This window comes from Lycium ferocissimum, chromosome 12, assembly GCF_029784015.1.
Source record: "Lycium ferocissimum isolate CSIRO_LF1 chromosome 12, AGI_CSIRO_Lferr_CH_V1, whole genome shotgun sequence".
Lineage (NCBI taxonomy): Eukaryota > Viridiplantae > Streptophyta > Magnoliopsida > Solanales > Solanaceae > Lycium > Lycium ferocissimum.
In genome coordinates this window covers 42,672,331-42,689,442 of record NC_081353.1, presented here as the reverse complement: position 1 = coordinate 42,689,442, position 17,112 = coordinate 42,672,331, and the positions used below count along the sequence as shown (strand labels likewise).

At 36.1% G+C, this 17,112-nt stretch overlaps 1 protein-coding gene across 2 annotated transcripts; it reads right to left on the bottom strand.

Annotated features, from left to right (window-relative positions):
• Positions 1-7,734: 7,734 nt before the first annotated feature.
• LOC132041027 (uncharacterized) lies at positions 7,735-13,730 on the bottom strand. 2 transcript variants are annotated; one of them, XM_059431769.1, is made up of 3 exons: positions 12,813-13,730; positions 11,186-12,746; positions 7,735-8,053 (listed from the first exon to the last, which is right to left on the bottom strand). In XM_059431769.1, the coding sequence occupies exons 1-3, from the start codon at positions 13,521-13,523 to the stop codon at positions 8,049-8,051; spliced, it is 2,277 nt and encodes a 758-aa protein (XP_059287752.1). In that variant the 5' UTR covers positions 13,524-13,730; the 3' UTR covers positions 7,735-8,048. The 2 variants fall into 2 exon arrangements, with proteins under 2 accessions (XP_059287752.1, XP_059287751.1); XM_059431768.1 differs by having other exon boundaries at positions 11,186-13,730.
• Positions 13,731-17,112: the final 3,382 nt, after the last annotated feature.

Genomic DNA, 17,112 nt, shown 5'->3' with positions numbered 1-17,112 from the left:
AGAGGAGAAAAAGAAGTGAGAGGGCAAAACCTGACAGTGAAGAGGTTCCAGCAGGTCAAGCTGGTGTGGATCTAGGATTTGATGAAACTAGAATAGGTAAGGTTAGTCTTGAGGGTAGGTTAGGAGGTGATGAACCTTACATTGATAGTTACGTTGATGATAGCTTTGAAATAGATGAGGATGAGGGTTGGGATGATGAAGAGGACATGAATGTTGGGGTAAATACGCAAGAAGACAAAGGTTTACAAGAAGGAAGAATGATAAGAACAAAATCATTCATGACCCCACTGCCAAGAAAGTTGTATGGCAGTTGGGTATGGTCTTTAAAGATGTTGATGAGTTTAGGAGAGCAGTAACAAAATATGCTGTTAGGAAAAGGGTTAAAGTAGAAAAGTGGGTGAATGAGCCTACAAGGGTTAGGGTGAGGTGCAAGGATGGTTGTCCATGGTTATTGTATGCTAGGCTTGATAAAACCACGGATGATTTCCAAATTAAAACTTACATTCCAAAGCATACTTGCCTCCAAAGTAGCGTAGAAACTACTTGTGTAATGCCAAGTTTATTGTCGAGACTTATAGAAAGAGAATAACCGAGCGACCAAACATTAAAGTTGTTCGATTGCAAGAGCTAATTAGGACAAAGTTTAATCTTCATGTTGGTAAGACCACGGTTAGAAGAGCAAGAGCAAAAGTATCTTGAAAGAAATCATGGGAGATCATATTCGGGAGTTTGGAAAAATCCTTGACTACGGGGATGAATTGTTAAGGACTAATCCTGGTTCCACTTGTGTAGTTAAACTTATTTGAACCAAATGCCGATAGTAGGCCTGTTTTTGAGCTTTTATATCCGTTTTGATGCTTTGAAGAAAGCATTTCAAAGATCGTAGAAAATGTATTGGTTTAGATGGTTGTTTTTCGAAAGGGGTTTGTAGAGGACGGTTGTGGTGGTATTTGTGTGTAAAGATGGTAATAACCAAATGTTGCCTCCGGCATGGGTCGTGGTGGAGTATGAAAACAAGAGCACTTGGACTTGGTTTATCGAATTTTGAAGGAAGATTTGGCACTTGGAGATGGGACACATTTAACATTGATAACGTATATGCGTAAAGGTATGTACACTAGAGATTTGTTGCAATTTTTTTTCATGAAAAGTCATGTGTTTTCATCTATACTAACTCGCTACTATTTCGGGGACTATTTGTTGCTATTCAAGATCTTTTACCTGCTTTGTTGAACACGGAAAATGTGCTAGGCACATCTTAGCTAACTTTAGCAAAGACCGGAGAGGGCTACAAAGAAGACAAGGTAGTTTTGGAGAATTGCCAAAAGCACCTTTGAGTCTCAACTAAGGAGAAATATTGAGCGGATGAAGTTGCTTGGTCCAACGAAAATGATGGACAAACCGATGTATTACAACATAAATTATTGGTGTAAGGTCTACTTCAACACTAATGTAAAAGTAGATTTGTAGATAACAATATGGCCGAGTGTTTTAATGCTTGGATCATTTGTGTATGAGTAATGCATATTTACCTTTTGTTGCTCTGTTTTGACAAATTCGTTTGTAGATAACAATATATCGTTTGTTTATTGGCTAAGCGGTAGGCACAAAACTATAATAACAATGCTTGAGGAGATTAGGGTGAAAATGATGGCAAGGATTGGAACATTAAGGGAGTTTGTAAACACTTGGAAATGTAACTACTCTCCAATGTGTACGAAGGTGTTAGAGGAAAATGCTACACTTTCAACATTGAGTTTAACGGTTTTGAAATTAGGAAGGACTATATCAACCACCGTGGATATTTCAAGCAAAGGTGTGTGGCTAAAAGGCATCCCATGTGCACATGCTTTAGCAATTCGGTTCAAAAGGTATGATCCACTTGGCTACATTGACCATTGCTATAGCAAAGAACAAAACATGGAAATGTGGCTGTCTCTACCATCTAGCGTGGCTCCACCGGACATAAAAAGCAGTAAGCCTCAAAAGACCAAGGAAGGAGAGCAGTGAAATTCCAAAGTCCGGGAAGATGCCAAGGCGGAATGGCCATGGCAAGAAATAATAAGAGGCCACAACAAGAGAAGGTGTCCAAAAAAAAAGACTCAAGACATGGATTAACAAAACCAGCAAGCTCTAGCAAGGGAAGGGCCAACACATCACAACTACCATCTTCAAGCAAGGTTATGGGGAGACCAAAGAAACCACCAACAAAACTAGTACCTGTTGAAAAGAGGCCAAGAGGAAGACCTAGAAAAGCGTGCCCAAGAAAAGAGGAAATAATCTGGCACCACCGAAGTTCATGCTTCATGTTCGTCCCTGCAAAGAACTAGTGCTAAAAGAGGAAGAGGAAGTGGCACTAGTGCACCATATAAAAGGCCTAGAGTAATGGGAATGGGTGTTTTCCAGGCAGAAAATGGGTTCAAAACAGTTAATGTGAGTGCCTTAATACGCACAAGTGTTCTTTTATGTGTTGTTTCCATTACTAAGTGTTATTTTATGTGTTGTTTCCATTACTAACTCCTTGGTATAATTTGCGTGAACGACTGGCATGTCAAGCGAGCAGGATTGTGTCAACTAGTAAAGCAAAGGAGACCGGATCGGCGGTTACATCGGTGACATTGGCTACAAGCCAAGTGCAAATAGTAATGTTGAAATGGAGAGGCAATGAAGCAATCACAACCAGGAAACTACAAGAGATACAGGAGAAAATGACAAAAGGTAGAGGTAAATCAGCAAACCCAAGCCAAGAAAGCACCTGTTCACAGTCCAAGCAGCCATGGAAAATATAATTATGATGAAAATGTCCCTGCAGTTCTTCAATGTACACATTTATGGATTGACATTTTAGTATTTTGTCTTGTTCGTTTAATCAAAACAACATATTAGTATTTTGTCTTGTTCGTTTAATCAAAACAACATTTTAGTATTTTGTCTTGTTCGTTTAATCAAAACAACACTACAAGACATATTTGTTTAACGTGTTCCAATTCCATTTCGGCTTGACATAGCGTTAAACGTGTACAAATTCAGCAAAGGGCATGAATTTAATATGATCAACAAAGACGATTAAAGGCACTAAATACGACATGGTCAAGGACCATTAAATGGCACTAAATCCAACATGATCAAGGACCATTAAATGGCCTAATAATTCGGTTGAAACCGGATTGCCCTTCGTTTGGGGTGGTCTTTAAATTTTGCCACTCATATTTGAAATCTTTAAATTTTGCCCTTCGCTAAATCCCATAGGTTTCGGTTCGGTCAAAATTTTAAAAAAAAAATTCGTTTGCAAAGTTTAAATTTCGCTATGCCCCCAGTCGGTATGTTGTGAAGGAATTAGCAAAGTTATCTGCGGACCGCATATCTTTAAGAAAAACTTGACAAAGTATGCCGGGCATAACTTTGATAATTCCTTCATAAGTTTATGCGGATCCGGCATAAAAGTTTGCCCGTTAAAAGTATGCCCCCTCGCATAAACTTGTTAAGGATTTACCAAACTTATGCCGACGGGGGCATACTTATGCCTTATGGGCAAACTTTGCCTTGAAGCATATATATGTATTTTTTCAAGCATATATACCAAAGTTACATGGAAAGTATTATGCTACAACCAAATGTCCATTTGTATACAAATTCACACTTTGGACATTTAGATTAGCATAATACTTTTCCATGTAACTTTGGAAATATTTTCCCATCTTTGAAAAAATATTTTCCCATCTTTATTATATGCTTCAATCACAAAAGGATTGTGCCCATTGTTGGTAAGGCAGAAGAAGAATAGGGGCCCCCATCAAGATGAAATCAATGGATCTCGTACATTGCTAGACACAAGTTTATGCCGATGGGGGCGCATTTTTGGTATGCTAGTGGCATTGGTTTGGAGAGAAAGGAACCTACTCGCATTTCAAAAACGGTTTCTTGATAGACTTATCAGAGAGATTGCACAACATATTCACATCAAGCCCATAAGAACAATTTTAAATGGCGAGAGCTAACTTTGCTATGAATTGCTATCCACTAGCTAAGTGTAGTTGATTAAAGCCGATGGGGGTTGTTTTTTAATGTAATAGTTGCTCCTAGTTTGACTTATACAAATAGTCCAGTAGAATTTTACCATTCACACGATTGAAGGTCAATACACTTTGTGTAGTACAAGTTTTTTTGGATGGAATAAAATAGACTTTCAACCAAAAAAAAAAGTTTGCCTTATAAGGCAAAGTTTAAATTTTGTATGCCCCCTCCGGCAGACTTTTAGTTATGTTTAACTAAAAGTCCGCCGAGCGTATTTTGCCTTGAGGGCGGACTTTTAGTTATGCCGGATCCGGCATAACTTTAACTTTTTCTTAAAGATTGTATCTTTGCTCGGATCCGCATACACTCCCCTAGTCTCGCCTTGCGAAATTATTTTTTTATTTTATGCTTGAGCGGGGGTTCGAACCGAATTTCATGTATTCGCTCATCTTTCCAAGCAAAGGGCAAAATTTAAAGACCACAAATATGAAGGGCAAAATTTAAAGACCACAAATTTGAGTGGCAAAATTTAAAGACCACCCCAAACGAAGGGCAATCCGTGCAAAAAAATGTTGAAACCATCTATATAACACAACATACACACACACACCATATCACACATTCACCACACTAAACTACAACAACAACATCAACGTGCAACCGATAGCAAGCACAACAAACACAACAACTAGTGCACCAGCAGCAGAGCACAACAAACACAACAACATATAACATCTACATCATACCAAAAGAAGATGCTAGCTTTCTTTGTGAAAAAGTTAACCCGTTCTTACGTGCAAACCGATGATTTTGTAAGTTTTTTTATATTTGTTATTATTATTTGATTTACGTGAAAACCGACGATGTAAACTTTCTTTTTTGTTCATTGAAGATACTTCCACATGAACATCATGACATTTTTCCAACGACAACAACGCATGCCGTGTTAAAGTATCAAGATGACACCGTTCACAAGATGACGTTTTAATTGGGAAAAAAGCTCGTTTATGCCAAGGGTGGAAGGCATTTATAGATTCAAAAGGTTTGAAAGAGGGAGACACACTAGAGATTTGGGTGTGTAAATGTGAGTGTGGAGATGGCATAGGATTTCATGTATTTAAAAAAGAGATAGAGATCATAAATATTGATTAGTAGATCTCTATTATTCAATTGTCTATGTTTAACATGTCCATGTATGCTACTATTTTGATTAAGACAATGATTAATGTTATGTGGATGTGATTTTAATTTTAATTTTAATTTCGGATAAATACTTCAAAACACCTTAACATCAAACTTCTTCATTCATACATGATAAAATAGATGTATATGTTAGAAAATTTGCCATAACAAAAGGCAAACAAAACATAACATAGCCGAGACACTACCACCACTACCACTATCTATGGCAATTTGATTTTTCCATTGTTTGAATTGCCACTACGGAATACAAAACTTATGAACACAACAACAACACAAACAACAAAACAAAAAATGAAATTCCTATGGAACCTACCCCTTTAGTCTTCCTTGTGTCTTCTTTTTTTGGTCCATCAACCTCGACCAAACCCATGTCAACACTAACCGAATTATTATCGTTAGTAGTGATCTCATCCAATTCCATCTTCAAACTCCGATATTGCACCAATTCCTTCTCTAAATCTCTAATTTTGTTAACCAATTTTGGGAGGATAAATTTTGATCTTGGATCAACTTCATCTCTGTCCCTCCAGCGAAAAAACTTGCATTTTTGAGCCTGAAAAATAGCAAAACAGAGCATAATTTTACAAATTTAATTTTTCAATAAATCAAAAAATGGGAGCAAGACCATACACCATAATAGGGACAAGACCAGTATCTTCTTCCAGGGTTTTTTTAGACCAAGAAGTTTGCATTTGCAACAAATTCCCGTGTTGACATTGGACCACGGTTCTAAGCATAGGATCACTCTCATCCATACACAATCGACCAAGGTCAATTTTTTCCATAACAAACCCTAAGAAATGAAAAATGACTAAATATGAGCAAGAATCACTCAAGAAATTTAAAACAATAAATTTCACATGAACGAAAATTTAAAGAGAAATAAATGAGAAATAAACCCTAGCTAACGAACCTCTTTCCAACGATTGGAGCGATTAAGGTGTTGATTTTTAGAGGTATAACGATTGGAGTGGTTGAAGTTATGGAGTGTTTGCTTTTTTGACAAAAAAATGGAGATGGGTATTAAATGGGTGAAGAAGAAGATGAAGTAGCCGTTTGGGTGTAAAAATGGAGGGAGTTCAAATTAATCTACATGGCATCTACGTGGCAAAATCCGGTTGGCGCTCCAAAACACGTCACATGCTCTTTTTTAAAGGCTATAACGCGCCACCGAGCGGTGTATTCACGCTCTTGTCCACATCGTATTTTACAAAAAAGGGCGTTTTAATCCGAAAAAAAAAAAAATTTCAGGGGGGTAATAGGTCCAACGCAAAGGTTAGGTGTGTAGTTGGCATTTTGGTCAAACGTTGGGGGGTATTTTGACTATTATCTCACCAGTAGGTATTGATAGTTTAACTTTTATACACTATCAACGTAAATAATTATTTACCACTGTTAAAACCATAGTCTTCCAATGTGCTTCAAGTCTCAAAAAAAAAAAAAAAAACCATAGTCTTCCAATGTGCTGTCACAACAGTTGGAAATAGAGAGAAGGAAAATAATCTAATTACCACTTTACAGTATGAGGTATTATATTTTACCAAAGATAACTGTAAATTTACATCTTTGTAGTTTTATTTTATTTTGTATCAGTTGTTATTTTTCTTGCATTAACAAGAACCAGCTGAGCCTATAATAAACTTCCACCAGCCTAAGCTGAAAAATCGTAATTGGTCAATCTACAATAAGTCTTGAAGTATAAACAACTTTCTAGTCCTCTACCAAACAACAACTACATACCCAGTGTGGTCCCACAAGTGAGGTCTGGAGAGGGTAGGATATACGCAGACCTCATCCCTATTTTTATGGAGTAGAGAGGTTGTTTCCGATACTCTCGGATCGAAAGAAAAAACAATGATGTGACAACTATCAAGGTAAAAAGCATGGCATCAAGAGAAATATGGCAACAAAAATAGCATGATAAAAAAGCAAATGAGGTAAGAAATAGTACTCCCGCTGTCCCAATTTATATGATGCACTTTTCTTTTTAGTTTGTCCCAAAAAAAATGATGCATTTCCTTATTTGACAACAATTTAACTTTAAACTTTACCTTTTACGCTTAACGAGATGATCTATAACCACACAAATATCTTTGGCTTATTTTAGACCACACGATTAAACAGCCTTCCTTTATTTCTTAAACTCCGTGCCCAGTCAAACTATATCACATAAATTGGGACGGAGGGAGTAATACACATTGAAGAAACGAAACTACACGGCTACTACCTAATACTACCGCTACGGAGTTCACTAGGCTACCTACTAACCTCTAGCCTAACCCTCGGCCTCCACACCTTTCTATCTAAGGTCATGTTCACAGTAAGCTGAAGTTGTGCCATGTCCCGTCTAATCATCAAAGAGGTTCTGAAATCCAATTTGTGCTCAAGGAGTCACTATAACCCCTAAAACAGTTACTACTAGTATTTTTCATAGTGACATTAGTTGCCACAAATACTGAATAAAGTCGCCACAAGAACTACGAAAAAGAATGTTCAAAAGGGGTCGCCACTAATAAGTTGACATTCACAAAATGCATACTCCATGATTAATATGTTCAAAAGACTTGACATCATTTTCATTTACAGTTTAATATGAAGCTGCAAGAGGGTCAAAGGGGGAGGAGAAATACCAGTCTTTTATACGAGAAATACGAGAAAGAAGACTATGGGAGAAACAACTGCTGGCAAATTTACATGTAGAGTTGTTTGTATTCCCTGTGAGAATGAAGTTGAATTGGTCAAAGCAATGAATAAGAAGCCGCTTCTGTAACGAAACTGACTTGATTCACTGAGAGCACAGCTTAATTCGACTTGTGATTTGGCTTGAAAAATCAACCTTAACAGAGATGAAAAATTTGGTTTCAGTAAAGCAGAATGTAAATATTCAAAAAATAAAAGCTGAGAGGAATTACAGTCATGCTAAGCTTATCGGATTAGAGTACAAAGTTGCTGAGATTAAGCTAACACAATATGTCATCCTCTAAGTTAGACAGGTAACAAAAAAATTAATGATGCTTTAGTGTAGGCTACTGTTTCATACATGAAGGCATGAGCAAGTTATCACATTTAAATGTGATGAGGTACTGTTATCTTTTTTGTAACAGCTATGCTCACCAAAATGCAAGGGTAGGAGAGAATAGAAAACTAGACAAAGTAAAGCATATGCAATTGATATGTCATACATTCTTTCAAGTTTAAGCAGAGAGAAAACTTGGCAAAATACATTAGACGTAATTGATACATCATATATTTTGTCAAGTCAAAACTTGAGAAAATATATAACGTGCCAATTACATATACTATAGACTTGTGATGTGAACAAGCATATGAAGCACAATGCCGACATTTCAGAGTCTATTCGTAATCCTGATTAGTGTGATCTGTTTCCTATTTCTAAAGAAAAAGTATCAACCTATTGGCCCTAAATTAGGGAATAAATCTGCTGCACCCTTTCTTTCCATGGAACATGCTAATCCTGATCAGGAATACAAGGTTGAAGGAAGATGATACTGATAGATGTCAAAGATATACACACCAGTACATTTTTATCCTTATCATAAATTACTTTATTTGGAAAAGAGAGAATATTGTAAATTCTGTATCATCTTCCTCTGTATGATTATCCAGGCTCCAGTCATTAATTTGATCTAAAAGAAGCCACTTGGTAACAGACTCTACAATAGGATCAAACATAACCTATAACCAAGCAGATATCAACCGAATGTGAACTGTCTCTAAGTATAATCAGACATAAGACAATAGAATAATCTTCTATCGGAAAGCCAAAAACACAGACAAATATTCTCATGGCCAAACGGGTTCTTTTGTTTCTTCCTAGTCCATTCGCATGGAAGAAAAAAGTAAGGCCATCAAAAGAAAATCCAGCATGGCCAAGAAGCTGAGTAAATTACTATCCAAAATTTACAGATTGTGCCAGCCCATCCAGTACTAAAATCAAATTATTTCTATTGCATCCTCTTTATGAGGTACATTGACATATCCATTCTAGTCCTTAAACACCGAAGGAGCTACAAAGCTATGAGATCAGTAATTATAAACACAGTATGCATGACTATCAGCCATAATATATGTTGTATAAAAACAACTATACAAGCATTAAACTGTTTTATGACATCAGTACTACAGAAATAGTATGATCATCAAAATCTTGGCAGCAAAGACAGGTGACTTTAAATAGAGAGGTGCAGGGCCAGGCATGCAGTTGCTAAGGTACACTGACGGAGCTACAGATGAATCAGTATTTGAGAACTAAAACAGCTCTACCTCATTGACAGTGCAAAAATTTTGAAAGTGTTCCTTCACCCAACATAATTTTGGAGTAAATAAAGCTATTAGGATATATATAGTAATCAGGTTTGTTGAAGTTTGGAGGCCTCTACCAAAGCTTGAGGCCTGGAATTAATTGATAGATAGGTCACGTGAAATGTAAGCTATCTCTTCTCTATGTGGATAATTTATCACTTATCTGTGACGAAAATGGTATTGGTTCCACCGCTAGGCAGTGCAAACAGCATCACCGTGGTTAACCATCATATCAACAGAAGATATTTGGGTTCCCAGAAGGCAATTTGTTTTTCAATATAGCAAATGTTTCATGTTTTCTAGGATTATCTAAACATAATGAGAGTTGTTTGACAAACCCAAGAGCAAACCCGAGAGAAGGAATTGGCAGTCGGAAAGAATAGTTCCTGAGGAAAGTAGATTCACTTCCGTAAACCTCGAAATTGCTAACATCAAATTACTTAGTCTTTTTGTAAATTAGTCCAATTTTGAAGAATTTATTGCTTCACTACTCCTTAAACATGGCACTTTTTCTCCTAAAAGTCCATGTTTTAGCCAACACAAAAACACTGTCAAAGCAGAGGGGAAGAACAGAATGATACCCCAGTAAATCTTTGACCTGTTTTTATTCACGACATCATTACCCATTAGGCCTCCTTAAGGTAGGTCTTTTTTGTTCTTAAACAACTTACTAGCTCTATTAGCCTAGGTTGCTGAAAACCTTAAGCAGTCTTTTATCAGGAGACAGAATGCCGGTCCCCCCAACCCCCCCCTCCCCCAGTAAACCCCGCAACACCCCCTAGCAATAAGGAATGGCAACAAGAAAAAAAGATCATACTTATCCCAAAAAAAAAAAAAAAAAAAGAAATAGCAATCAAAAGGATCAGCAAAGCTGGTTGTTGAGTAGGACAACAAGCAATATTTTAAGTTCAACTTCAACTTGTGATCTTTCAACAAGCAATTTAGGCTTTAGATTTTAGTATCAATATAGCAGGTTTTTACCTTTGCCTTAGATGTGCCAAATATGTTCCTACTATAAAGTAATTTCAAATGTTACACTCCAGTAGTCTTGCAAAAATAAAATCCCTCTTCAAACTCTCACCTCAATTTGATTACTTACAGTACAATCTTGGAGTAGGTGGAACAAAACGAACAGGACGAATAGATTCTTCAACATTTAATGCTTCACTATCAGGCAAAGGCAGCATACCTCAATTTAAACTTGTATGACAATTTAATCCTCTTCTATCGTGCTATACTAAGGGTGTTAATATAATCCTTTCCATCAACTATAATCCTGGCAAAAATCCTATTAAAAACTAAACGCGAATTTACATGTCATAATATGCAGATGAAATTTTGAAAGAGCAGTATGCGGTAGTCCTCCTCTTTCCATATTATCGATTAGTATTAGTGCAAAGCTCCTTACAAATGGAAGGAAACAATAATACTACATTCTATTTCTTGCTTCCTAATTCCCACTTATCTTTCTACTTGTTCTTGCATTTTCCCACTGACACATCACTTCATAAAGCATTGTTACAGCTTAACACAGTCACTAGAAATGCATTCACTAATAACAAAAGAACACATTTAAGTGACAACTTATCAGAAAAAAGAACACATCATGTAATATGAACTCAAACAGGGAAGCCAGCATATTTACCATTTGAAGACTCCCCCTTTTTAACCCATACAAAGCTATTATCCTTCTGCTTCAACGTTCTTCGCTGTTCATACCTTTTGGAAGTCCCATATCTCCACTTGTCACCATACGCGCTGACATGCGACCTCCATTGACCATAACTCTTATCAATCAATGACAAATCCCCAAGATCTCTCTCAATCTTCATCTTCAAACCAGCTTCTGAATCTATCAAAGGTACATCTTTCTCTGCATTATGCTGTTTTCCCGATTGCTCCAGACTCTCTATCTTATCGCTTACTTCTCCAACCTTATCATCCACCTTTCTCCAGCTACTTTTTTTATCCTTAAACCCAACTCTACATTTCTGCCCTCCATTTTCCCTATCTACCTCGTTTTCTCCTACAACCTCCATCGTGCAAACCATAGCCACTTCTTCGACCCCCTTATCACCGTATGCACGAAATGCACCTCTCATTCTCACCTTCTCATTAGTTCTTTCTTTCATATCAACTGAAACCTCCTCCTTCTCTGCATTATGTTCTTGTCCTGATTGCTCCACACCGTCTACTTTATCGCTTACTTCTCCAACCCTATCACCCATCTTTCTCCCGCTATTTTTAATTCTTCTAAACCCAACTCTACATTTCTGCCCCGCAATTCCCCTATCTACCTTGTTTTCTTCTACAACCTCCACCGTGCAAATAGTAGGCACTTCTTCGACCTCCTTATCACCGCATGCACAAAATGCGCCTCTCATTCTCGTCTTCTCATTAGTTCTTTCTTTCACATCAACTAAAACCTTCTCCTTTTCTGTACTATGTTTTTGTCCTGATTGCTCCACAGTGTCTACTTCTCCAACCCTATCAACCATCATTCTCCCGCCATTTTTCTTCTCCCTAAACCCAACTTTAAATCTCTTCCCTCCGAGTTCCCTATCTACATTGCTTTCTCCTATAGCCTCGACCTCCTTATCTCCATATGCACGAAATGCACCTCTTATTCTCGCCTTCTCGTTAGTTTTTTCTTTCACACCAACTGAAACCTCCTCCTTCTCTGCATTATTTTCTTGTCCTGATTGCTCCAAACTATCTGCTATATCGCTCGCTTCTCCAACCCTATCACCCATCTTTCTCACGCTATTCTTCTTTCCCCTAAACCCAACTCGACATTTCTGCCCTGCAATTTCCCTATCTACATTGTTTTCTTCTACCACCTCCATTTTACAAACAGTAGCCACTTCTTTGACCTCCTTATAACCGTATGCACGAAATCCGCCTCTCATTCTCGCCTTCCCATTAGTTCTTCTTTTCACATCAACCAAAACCTCCTCCTTCTCTACAATACGTTCTTTTCCTGATAGTTCCGCACTGTCTACCTTATCGCTTTCTTCTTCAACCCTATCACCCCACTTTCTCCCGCCATTTTTCTTTCCCTTAAACCCAACTCTACATTTCTCTCCTCCGATTTCCCTACCTCCATTGCTTTCTCCTACAACCTCGACCTCCTTATCTCCGTATGCACGAAATGCACCTCTCATTCTCTCCTTCTCATTAGTTCTTTCTTTCACATCAACTAAAACCTCGTCACTAAATGCACCTCCCATTCTCTCCTTCTCATTAGTTCTTGCTTTCACATCAACTAAAACCTCGTCACGAAATGCACCTCCCATTCTCTCCTTCTCATTAGTTCTTTCTTTCACATCAACTAAAACCTCGTCCTCTTCTGCACTACGTTCTTTTCGTGATTGCTCCACATTGCTATTCTTCATTCCCTTAAACCCAACTTTACATTTCTGCCCCGCGATTTCCCTACCTACACTGCTTTCTCCTACCACCTCCACCCTGCATACATAAGCCACTTCTTGATCCTCCTTATTCTCACTATTCCACTTACATTTCCCCTTAGATAATTCTTTTTCACTGTTTTCCACACTCACCATAGTCATGATTTCTTTCTCTGCCACATCTAAAGTTGAAACGTTAGCCATATCTTCTTTTCCATCTCTTTCAAACCTAGGTTTCCTATTTACAAAATAGCCCTTTTTCTTGTTTTTTTCACCTTCTTTAACCACTCTACTAGTGATTTCCACTTCCTTTAACTTGGGTTCTTTAGAAATCAAACCCACCTCACGCCAACTTTTTATACTATGATTTTGATGTCTTTGATGATTTTGATGTCTTTGATGATTTTGATGAAATGGGGTTTTCAATTGTTTCTTTTCTTGATTTTCCTTTTCTTGTTTTTCTTTTTCTTGTTGCTTCTTTTCTTTCTCTTTTAGCCATCTTTCTTGGAGTTGGGCTATGGAGATGTAATTTGAAGGGATAGAAGGGTAGTTTTGGGAATTAGTTTCAGCCATTGATGATCAAGAAAAAGGTTCTGAACAATCAAATAACAAATGGTTGTTGAAGAATCACATGGCGGATTGAAAAAAAATGGAATTTTGATGGTGTTTTTTTGAAGTGTATAGGCAATGATGAAGAGTGTGTGTGTGTGTTTGCAATTTTTGGCTGGTGTCCTACTCAACTCTTAACTTTTTTTTTCACCAATAAAAGAAGAGAAGACTTAACCCCTAAGCACATATTTTATACCATTTTGTCACTTTTTGCTTTTTCTTGTCATATTTCCATTGTACTTTATTAGAAAAAAAAAATTCTCTATGTATAATTACTCTACAACTTTTTCTTTTGGCTCAATACGTTGAGGTCCCTTAAACTTAAAATTAAAAATTTAAAAAAAAAAAATCATAAGACATTCAAATTTGGGGTTACTTCATTGAAGACGTGAATATGCGATAAAGTATTATTATTGGATACACTTTCGGTTCAAAATTAAAAAAAAAAAAAAAAAATTGCTCGTGTTCTCGAATGCTTGTTATGTAAATAAATTAATCACTTAAAATGTGTCAATTTTTTTAATTATACAAATTAGCCTCAATAGAAACATGCTTGAAGTTTTATAGCTTATTAAGACAAATGCGTATAATTAATGAAGCTTTTGAACAATCAATAACAAATAGTGTTGAAGTATCACCTGAAGCAAGTACCAAAGCACCTATTTTACACTATCAATTTATTTTGGCTTAACTTATTGACGATCCTTAAATTTGTCAGCAAATTTCATTAATTACATTTCAAAAAGAAAAGTTTATTTTAATTAAATACATACGATAAAGTCACTCCTATCGACTCTTTCTTACCAAATTTTGAAAAAGAAAATTGCGTGTGTTCTCAAATGCTTATTACATAGATAAGTTAATCACTTAAGACGTATCAGCTCCTTTAATTATATAGATCACCCTCAATAGAAACATGCTTGAAGATTTACTGACTTATTGAGCAAATGCTTGTAATTAAAGAAGCTTTTGAACAATCAATAACAAATACTCCCTCCGTTTCAATTTATGTGAACTTTTTTGACTGAGCACGACATTTAAGAAAGAGTGAAGATTTTTGAAACTTGTGATTCAAAATAAATCTTGAATATTTGTGTAGCTATAAATTATTTCATAAAGTGAATTTATTTTCATATTAGGAAAAAGATCATTTATTTTGATACGAACTAAAAAGAAAATAAGTTCACATAAGTTGAATCAGAGGGAGTAGTGCTCAAGCATCACATGATGGATTGAAACATGGAATTTTAAGGGGTCGTTTGGTTGCTAGTCGAAATAGTCGCATTATAATCCCGACTAATTTATCCCATAGTGAATGATTATTTTATACCATCTAAAAGACAGATAAAATAATCCCGCATAAGTAAGTACATAGTATACATAGTTATTCTAATATTAATTTATACCACGTTCGCATGTCAGATATAAATTTATTCCGGATTATTTTATACCTTATACCAAACGCGTATAAAAATTAATGGGATAACCCACCTTATACCTTGAACCAAACGACCACTAATAGTTTTTTTGAAGCGCAGACAGCACAAGAGTGGTCTGTACCTTTGGCTGGTGCCAACTGTCTACTCCACCTTTTTCACCAAAAGGAAGAGAGGGCGTGACACCTAAGCAGCTAATTTACACTATCTATTTATTTTGTCACTTTTTGCCATTTCTTTTCGTATTTTCATTTACTTTATTTAATTTAAGAAACAAAGTCTATGGATAATTTACTCTATACCAACTTTTTCTTTTTATATACATTCTTTTTCATTTTACAATGTAGTAATCTTAGTAGTTAATATATAAATAACTTAATTTAAAGTTTTGTTTTATTTTTAGTAAATAAAAATACTTTTCTTCGTTTCAATTTATATAAATTTTCAATTTTTTAAAAATTTCAAAAAAGGGGAAAATTTTAGAATTTTGTAGTCTAAAATGAATCATTGATACTTTGGGAAAAAAATTATCTCATTAAAATAAAATTTTAAAAAAATAAAGTTAAATTTAAAAAAGAAATATAAAAAGAGATCATTTTTTTAAGACTGTAATATCACATAAATTAGAACGCAGAAATTATTAGACATGAGAGAGGGCCAAAATACCATGATTTCTTTGTTTTGTATACCTTACATAGTAAATATGCTAATTAAAATTAATCTGCCAATATTAGTCTAGATGATTCATTGTAATCATTTATCAAATTTGATTGGTTGAGATAAGTTGATCTTCTATTACGATAAATTGATGAAATTATAGTCAGTCCAATGGCATTTTTAGTGGCTGCAATAACTATAACAAACATTGAGAAAATATCTTTTTTGTTGTGAACAAATATGAATGACATGTGGATGCTATTTTGGCTATCACTGTAGCAACTCCTCTGCTCAAGTTTCATTAGGTTATAAATAGCCATGCTCTGAAAATGACATCCCAAAATAGTAAAAGAAAAGAAATAATACCACTGCTCGTTCCTCTCACTCTTTGTGCCTTTATTGCTTCTTATTCTAGTATTCGGTTTTATTTTATAACACGTTATCAGCATAAGGCTCTGCTTTTTACCCTTATGTTGAGTTTCAAGTTATCCAGTTTTCACTATGTCAAACTTATCAAAGCTTGAATTTGTGGCACTTGAAATTACCGAAAAGAATTATTTATCATGGGTTCTTGATGCTAATATTCACCTTGACGCTAAAGGTCTTGGGGATACTATTAAACAAGGAAATAAAGCATCAAGCAAGATAAAGCCAGGTCTATGATTTTCCTTCGTCATCATTTCCATAAAGGATTAAAAACTGAATATTTACCTGTGAAAGATCCACTTGAATTATGGAATAATTTGAAGGATCCATATGAACACCTAAAACTGACGATATTACCGAAAGCTCGATATGGCTGGATGCATATTCGGTTTCCCAAAATTTAAATCGAATCGATTATAATTCCGCTATCCATCAAGTAAGTTCCGATTAAAATGGGGAGAAACATACGATGAGGATTCATGAGAAAACTTTACCACTTTTCATGTTCAAGTGTCCTACAACAGGAATAGGAAAGCGTTCCCAAAAAGTATCTAATTTAATTTCATGCCTACTTATGGCTGAGTAGAATAATATTCTATTAAAGAAAAATCATGAATCCCATCCCACTGGGTCTGCTCTATTCCTGCTTAATGCGATCCATGATGCCCGAAGGCAAAATATCTCAAGGGGCGTCCCATGGTCTTGGATGTGACGTGGAAAGGACGCATAATTATCGTTATCAGGAGAATAAACAAGAGACTAATAAGGGTTCTCAAAAAAATCCCGAGGTAAAATTAATATATGCCACCTGGGAGGATGAAAAGGGCATGGGACGTGTTTGCGTACGCCCAACCTTTTGTCAAGCTTTGTCGCTTCCCCAAAGGGGGAGAAAATAACGTGGGGCACACTTGACTTTCGAAATAAGATGACAAGAGTCCTCCGTCACATCCACCTTATTGGTGGGACCACCCACATCCGGCCAACCCAACTCATTAGAATAAATTTTTTTTTAAATAAAGATAAAATGCAAAAAT